The following is an 8,666-nucleotide window of genomic DNA, read 5'->3' on the forward strand; positions in this document are numbered from 1 at the left end:
CATATAGTATAGATATCATTTGATTGGTTACTATCATTGATTTAAACATGTCAATCTCCATTACAAGCAATGATCCAGAATCTCATTCTTGCAAATTTGTCTTATATATAAACAAGGCAGCTTTGCAGTTTTGTCCGCGAGTACAAAGAAAGGTTTATAAAAAAAAAGAGGGGTATCGAGTGACTATCTCAAGTCTCAACCACTGAACAAATAGGTTATGGGCGAGGAGATAATACCCACCATTGTAACAATGTTTTCAAAATTGAACTGGATCCGATGGTCGGACTGGAAAAACCTGAAACAGGTCACTTGATTGATTTTGTTTTACTCCAAATTTACTATTTGGCCAAAAATTGTTGATTTGGTCAATGAACCAATGACCTGGGCAGACGAACCATTGAACCATTCAATCCAAGAACAGTTTTGACTGTTTTTTGTTTTGTTTTTTTTTTTTATTAGAGCAAACCATTCATTCAAACCGGATGGTCAGACTGTTCGACCTAAAAACCAGTTCCAAAACGATTCTCTATCTGGTCCGATTTTAAAAACCTTGACTTTTGGAAAACCAAAATTCATTTCTTACTTAAACTAATGACACCAGTTTATTTTATTGTTCCATCCTTGTTTTTTCACATCTATTTATATATTTATTTATTTCTGAAAGTTTGTCTCAAAAAGGATACAAAGTCAACATAATTTGTTAATGCTAGCCATTCTATAAAATAAATCCGAATTCCAAACATAAACAAGTCATTTGAGTTCAACTATATTCCAATTTAGGAAGTACAGGCCGATATAAGATTTGGAGAACAGCTAAACATCAATGCTGAATGCAGAATGCAGAATGCTGAATGCTGAATGCTGAATACTTGTCCTTCTTCCCGATACCCCCCATGTTCACCAATAATAAATTATTATTTCATTGTATTAAAGCTAACCTTACGAGGAAAAGAAGCAAAAAGCACTTCCTCTTTGCTTTGCACAGGAAACATTATCCAACCCACCTGTCTTTCTTTGTGGCCTTGAGAGAGAAAATCCCAAGCACAAAAAAAAAAGGGGGGGGAACCCATCACCCTCTTAAGCTTCTTTGCACATAGAAAGGCCTCCAATACACACATACACCTAAAGCATAATGAGATGGATGTTCATGATGATTTTGATGGCGCAGGAGAAGGTGCTGTCTCCACTTCCGGTAATGAAGATTTTGATGATTTTGCTCTGGAGGACTTCCCCGACTTGGGAGAAGTTGCCGACGATGACTTCACCTTTTTCTTTTTAGGTTTCTTGGGAGCTTTTGGGATGTCTGAAGGTGCGGTGTCGTTCAACGCCTCTGAGGCTGCTTGGGATTGCATCGTTTGCTCAAAATCTGTCATTTCATTGTAACAAACAAATCATTAAATCGACTTAAACGCTACCGATAAATGAGATCGCCTTCCATACCCACACCGTTCCAACCGCTTTTTGCAATCTTGTATAAATAAAGCATATGAGCAGGGAGATATTCTCAATACAACGCTATAAAAGCTGTTTGAATAAACTTTGCCCTGACCAAAGCCAAATTCCCTATTATACATGTGCCCGTTTGGAGAGACTTTTACACAGGCTTCTGGCATTGTATGAATAGGAGTGCAAGTTGGGCAGGCTGGGCCAGATTTATTATCAATTCATGCCCAACCTAGGCGTAAGACTCAAACCCAGATCAAGCCTGAGGTCAAGCTCGACCTCTTCAACTCAAGCCCAGTTCGCAACATAATTTGATGCATTTGAGTTGGGCTCAGGTTCAGGTCAGGCTTAGGTTGGTCAATAAATTTACTCTAAAATTATATATGTATCTATGTGTATAATTGGGCCAAGTTAAGATTAGGTTTGGGTTACCTACAAGATAGGCCTGAGCCCAACCCAAAAAATAAAAAAGCCCAAACCCGAACCCAGCCCAAGGACCAAAAAACTAAACCGAACCTGTGTAAAATTTCAGTTGGATTGGTCGAGGGTCCGCCCAAATTATACCCCTATGTATGAACCAGTCAATAGAAAAAGTCATAAAACCCTGTTTGATGAAAATCAAAAACTAAAAATAGGCTTACACAAATCCAAAAATCAACTTTCCACGCAGCTCAATCACCGTAAAAGCCCTCTCAAACAGAATCTATACTCGTTTAGAACCCTGCGGATCTGTTTTTCAATTATAGAGGCCCAATTAGGCCTGTATTAACAAATGGGCCTAATATCATCAAGTGGGTAAGGCGTAGGTCCAATGGGGCTGGGCCAATACTAATTTGGATAAGGAAGTTGAGTGGTTATGCCTCAAGAGTCAAGACTGTTGAGGTCTGGTATGATAGAGAAAACACAGACATACCAAACATGTAAATACACAGGCAGCGAAGGAGATTCCAAACACGAAATATCATCATCACCATATGAAGCTTATCATTGAACTGGACCACCAAATTATTAATGGAATGACCGAACGACCACAGGAAGGGAATGATGAGATCAACTTTAGATTCAGCACTGCGGAATATGGATCCCAATGGTTTTTTTATTGTCCAGAAGTCACCGTGTGATTCTGAATCGACGGTCACTGGATCTCCCTATCTTCGGATGGACCAATAGTGGGCCCGCCCGACCAGGTAAGGGAATATCGTCCAGGTCCAGGAAGCCCGTGATCAAACAGAATCATTCCCTTCTAGAAGGGTGAATTAATTCTGCTCTGCAGCTCCATTCTCCTTTATTAAGAAGGATAGGGTGTCAATTTGCCAATCCAAAGATTCCCCTATTTTTGTAAGTCTCAAACAAACTCAATAGGTGGTGGGTAGCAAAAAAGCGTGTCCCGTGAGACAACAACCCAAACGGTCCCTACCTCTTCACAGTTCACACTGTGGAAGGCTGGAAGTAAAGCATCTTGTGCATTTTCTAATTGACTAAATTAACCCCCAAAAGGAGGAGACCGGATATGCTCCTCACATCTGGCGCTTCACAGGCACCTTACACGCACATCCAATACTATGCATTGAGAATATCTCCTGTATTTATTAGTTATTATTCACGGGAGATGTTCCCAATGCACGGTGAATGTATCTGTGAAGAGAAGATTCTGCTTCCAAATGGAGTATGTTATTGTTAGGAAGGGAGAAAAAGAATAAGGTGACATCTGGCCTGATGAGAGGGAAACATGAAATGAAACCTACCTTGAGAAGACCAAGGTGAAACAGCACTAGGATTGGAATCCCTTTGTTCATGAGCAATGTTGTTTACGGACGCTGATGAGTAATCCTGTGAAGTCTTGAATTCGTTCATCTACAATGCCAGAAACAGAGAATAAATGTCAAATAAAATTGAGAGAGAGAGAGAGGATCCATCATCTATCATCTACCAAGCTTTGTGTGTGTGTGATATGTAAGAAAGAAGCAAGAAATTAAAGATGTTACGTACCCAACTGGGTGCAGCAGAATTCTGGTCATCCCACCCAATGTGAGCCACATGCTTAACATCTGTTGGGTGCCCAATCTCCATCTCGCGTTCCTTCACTTCCTTGACACCTGCAGAGCAGGACAAACCAGCCCATTTCTCATCTTTTGCTCATAGTAGATGAAAATGTATGAAAAGAGAAGAGAAATGGATCAACAGAGAGGAATTACCAAAGATTTGGGAAATGAACTTGAACCCTTTATAGATCCCCTTCATCTTTGTTATAGACCAAATCCCGCAGACCCTTCAAGATTTGAATCAACGAAGAAAAGAGAAAAAAAAAAAAACACAAACAATACAGAGACAGACCTGGTTATATGGATTTGAATTCGTGAAAAATTTCCATACAGCTCAAGAAAATTAAGCAAAGGTGTTGAACATTAAATAGAGTGCAGCAGGAGAAGCCAGGCGATTGGTATGTATTAAATCCATGATCTCGGAAAACATAAACAGGTTAATAATAATAATAATAATAATAATAATAATAGGGTGCATTGCCGTTGATGAAAAAAAAAAAGAAATAAACAAATTACGTGTCGATGACACTCTTGGGTTTAGGATCTCCGTGGCATTTAATACGAATCAGAAGAAGAAAGAACATTAATGTTACCTTTCGACGAAGAAAAGTTGATTAGTTTGTTTGGTATCGTAAGGTTTGAGATTCAGATGTTAGTTCCTCTGCCTCTTCCTCCTCCTCTCGTCAACAAACTCCATTGTCATTCATCTTTGATACTTTGTGGTTGAAGCCCGAAGGAGACAATTAACATGTGAAATTAAACCTGGGTCGTCTGTTTGGCGGGTCTAGATTTAGAGCATTAGAGAGCAGAGACCCAGGCCAAACACACACAGGCAGAGAGGGAAAATAGAGTTTGGGGCCTGGTATAGATCAGAAATTAAAGCTAAAACTAAAAGGCTTCATGCATTAATGGGGGCGTAAGGATGTTGGGAAGAGAAGCAGAAGGAAGAGGTCTGGGAGGATATCGTGAAACCTCCCAAACAGAGGATAAGAGAAGTCAAGGATTTTAAAGGAGATAGAGAGAGAGAGAGAGAGGGGGTACAACAAGAAGACGGGCCAATTAAAAAATGTCATCTCCCTGTTTCGTTGGGGATACGTTTGTGGTGTTGCCGTTAAACCGAGTAAATCGCGCTACCTCTCTCTCTCGTTGCACACACACTGATACAGACAATAATATTATAAATATATATAGATATAAATAGAGAGTTGTTTGAATGCGAGGCCTTGCCCTGTTCTGACTGAAGGGCAATTTGGTTAGAAAAAATATAACTGGGTTTGTTTGTCATTGACACTAAATGACAGATATATCCTCTCAATGTCCAAGCCAAGGAGGTATCTCCGTTTCTCTTTTGAAAAGGAAAAATAGAAACCTCGTAAATTGAAGAAACTTGGCAGACAAATGTGGAATCATGATTTTGTTGGTATGAGGATATTAACGGTGGACATGAAATCCTCTCGTCTCCTGAGGACTCGCGAACCCAAATATGGAATCATGATGATGAGATGTCGATGTGTTGGCTCGGCTCGGCTCGGCTCGGTTTGCACCAAGAGCTAACCCGAATACCAATTCATAAAACTGGTTCGAGGTCGGGTTTATTGATTTTTCACCCAACCTGAGTCGTGTGTCGTGACTCGTGACTCATCTCTCTGCAGGGTGAATGGGTGATGGCACGAGAGAAGTGGATCGGCCGGGCGGGGACTGGAGCAGAGGAGAAATTCCAAAGACAGTGAGAATCTCGAGAAACGGGGGATTTTGATTTTTGAGAGGAATTGAATTCCAAAGCCATCAGGCGTCAGCGCTTTCAACTTGAGATGTTTGATTACAGTTCAGGGCTGGTCTGGGTAGATCATGTAATGTAATGAATAGACATTCATAGTTATTGATTGCTTACAAGTTACAAGCGTTCCCTTTGATTCGTATTTTTATAATGTTCTTCAGGTTCACTGTGCATCAGAAAATTATATACTGGCCATCTTCTCCCAATTAAAGCCGTTAGATTGGTGGACTTAGACCATCATTTGATGCTTTTTTTTTTAAGCAAAATAATAATAATAATAATAATAATAATAATAATAATAATAATAATAATAATAATAATAATAATTAAACAGAGCGGACATGAGACCTATTACGTTCTAGAGGATGGATGATCTATGAACATTTTAAGTTTTCAATGGACAAAACAACAGAGATTCAGGATTCCTTTAAATCACTAATCATTCATTCTACCCAGATGCTTAAATAATTTTAAAGCTTAGACATAGGTTTATTCCTCTGTGTGCCTCTGGTTTTCCATTTATGAATGATGAATCCACCTCATGTTCTCTGTTTTAATTTCAAGCAATATATAATATAATTCTACAAAATACAAATGCTGGTGTTATCTTGTATTTATATTATTATATATGATGAATGGCGTTGTTTCTTCCTTGGCAAATTGATCCCACCAACTTCCAACAAAGTTTCTAGCAGCTTATGCAACTTGTTCTTCGAAAACATTAAATTATGTAAGCCGTGGTTGATGGTTGGTGGGCAGTGGCAGATGAGAGATGACTTGACGATGGTTGTTGCCTAGCTTAAGCCTAACACAATCCCCTTTTTTACTTCGCTACTGATGTGAACCTCAATATATCTTAGTGTCACCGTTTCCTGATCCGGTTACGTTGGACAGGGTGTGCATTCTGCATTCTATAGGGATCTCCCTGTGTGACATTAATCCATACAAATTCCATGCAAACGGAGAGAGGCTGTCGGACACAGCACAGCTTCACCAAGACACAACCCTTTGAGTTTCCGGGCTTACTATGGGAAAAATATCGAAATTTAGGTGATTTGTTGCATAGTTGGAAGACAGGTTTTTGATTAAGCACAACAGTTATATATATATATATATAATATAATAATAATAATGGATTTTAAATAATGAAGATGACCCTACGTGGGTTGACACCATTATCATATACAATGCCTGCAATAATAAAGAAATTGGAGCTATTTAAGGCGTGATATTGAAACTGACACAGAGTAGTAGAGATATAAATATAGAAACTGCCACGGAGAGGGGGGAGATCAAGTCAATCATGTGATTCTATACCAATTATTATCTTGAATAAGCTTTTGGATGCAATAGCTGTGATGCAAGTTTTCAGGTTTTGTGCTTTTGGGCTTAAAATAGTTTTTGTCTTTAGATTATTACTTAAAAAAATATATATATTCTTATCAAAGGTCAATGATCAAAGTATTGGAATTAAGTATCATATTGGATAAGTCAAATATGAATGTAAATATGTTTTTGAAATGCATTGGTATGAATGAAAGATATAGAAACACTTAGAAACGTTAGGGAAATGTATATAAATCATTTAAGGTAGATAAAATAAATTATTTATAATTTTTTTGGGAAATTAAATCTTAAATTATTCATTTAAGGTTTTTATAATTATAATTTTCTATATTTCATTAATTTTGTTGGGAAATTTATTTATTTAGTACTTTTTGTATAATAGCTCTACTTTTTCAAACGATAACTATATTTTCATTATTAACATATAATTATGTGTAAAATAAAATATATAAATCATTTAAGATAGATGAAATATATTATTTTTATAAATTTTAGTTTTTATTATTTTTTGGAAAAATTAAATCAAAATTTATTTATTTAGTTTTTATAATTATATATTTTAAATTTTTATTAAAGATGATAAACAATCCAAAAGCAATAAATATATAGTTTTGTCAAACTAGACATAAATAGCTTTCATATTTGCACGTATCGGATCATATCCACCGATACGTACCCAGTCATGGCATATGTATCCCATATCCATAACCATGGATACAGATAATGATGTAACCATTTCTGGTCACATACCAAATTTTTGTGATGTATCAATTTTTTTTGGCTAAGTGCCTCATCATTTGACCTACTCCTAGGAGAGGATGGTGGAGCTCCCTGGTGGTGAGCTACTTGGTGACAAGCTCCCTCGTGGTGAGCTACTTGGTGACAAGCTCCTTGGCGGTGAGCTACCTAGTGACGAGCTCCCTAGCAGTGAGCTACCTGGTGATGAGCTCCCTGGTGGTGAACTACCTGGTGACGAGCTCCCTGGTGATGAGCTACCTGGGTGGACTCATCATTTGACCTACTCCTAGGCGGCCTGTAAGTCAGGGGATGGTGGAGCTCCCTAGTGTAGCGCAACCTAACTGCCCTCTGCATGAGGTAATCTCCTCTCCTTTGTAGGCGGCGAAAGCTGAAGGACCTGCGAGAACTCCATCTTTTCCTCCTCTTCGTAGGCGGCAGGAGTTGAGGAACCTGCGAGAAATGAATCAGAGGAACCGAGGGTATTTTCCTGGTGGGGACTCTCTGACGCCTAAGTTAGCATTCTGATTGTAGGGAGCTTAGAGAGAAATGAGAGAGCTAGAGAGCAGGGATTACCTCCATTTTTTCATTCTTTCCCCTTTGTCTTTGGGGGTCAGAGTCCTTATATAGTGGTGTCTTGTCAAATCAGGCGTAATAACCTCTGTCAAGTCAGGCATAACTACCTCTATCTCTTTGCCGCAACCGTTATTGCTAGAGCTGAGGTGGCGGGTGCAGGCTGCTGTTGCAGAGTATGACTCTACCAGTCAAGGGATAGCTCTCAGGGCTGGCAGGCACGACGCCACCTAGCGAGAGACGCGGGCGCAAGTCTCCAGATCTGTCAGGTACGGTTGTCAAGCAGGAGATCTTCCTACGATACGCCGAGCTACCCCTAAGTGGCGAGCTCTTCGTAAGACGCTAGGATGCCTGCGGAGTGGCCAGCTACCTGTGGCGAGCTGCCTATGCCGAACTGCCCCTAGCTTCCCGAGCTCCCCAAGCTATGCCGAGTTACTTGTGGCAAGCTCTGTCGAGCTGCCTGTGGTGAGCCATGCCGAGCTGTCTATAAGTGGCAAGCTGCGGCAAGCTCTTTCGAGCTACCCGAGCTGCCCAGTTGTCAAGAGGCTGCACTTGGTTTGTATGAGGTGCCAGGTGTCACAATTTCACTGGAGGGCCAAATCTGCCCTCATCATTTGCCCCCCACTCTCTTCGCTGAGAGTAACTCAACGAAGGGAGTAGATTTCTTCTTTTGGCCCGTAAGTCGACGAGCTAGTAAGTGCTGGTCCAATTCCTTAGGCTTTGGGAGCTGCCTATTTGTGGCGAGCTGC

The 8,666-nt window shown here is 39.8% G+C and overlaps 1 protein-coding gene across 1 annotated transcript; it reads right to left on the reverse strand.

The window, feature by feature from the left end:
• Nucleotides 1-696: 696 nt before the first annotated feature.
• On the reverse strand, nucleotides 697-4,653 carry LOC148875458 (CRIB domain-containing protein RIC10-like). The gene is made up of 5 exons (XM_088964771.1): nucleotides 4,079-4,653; nucleotides 3,639-3,712; nucleotides 3,433-3,539; nucleotides 3,189-3,297; nucleotides 697-1,366 (listed from the first exon to the last, which is right to left on the reverse strand). The coding sequence occupies exons 2-5, from the start codon at nucleotides 3,682-3,684 to the stop codon at nucleotides 1,146-1,148; spliced, it is 483 nt and encodes a 160-aa protein (XP_088820897.1). The 5' UTR covers nucleotides 3,685-3,712; nucleotides 4,079-4,653; the 3' UTR covers nucleotides 697-1,145.
• Nucleotides 4,654-8,666: the final 4,013 nt, after the last annotated feature.

This window comes from Nelumbo lutea, chromosome 1 (assembly GCF_056320005.1).
Source record: "Nelumbo lutea isolate HS-2025 chromosome 1, American lotus-T2T, whole genome shotgun sequence".
Classification (NCBI taxonomy): Eukaryota; Viridiplantae; Streptophyta; class Magnoliopsida; order Proteales; family Nelumbonaceae; genus Nelumbo; species Nelumbo lutea.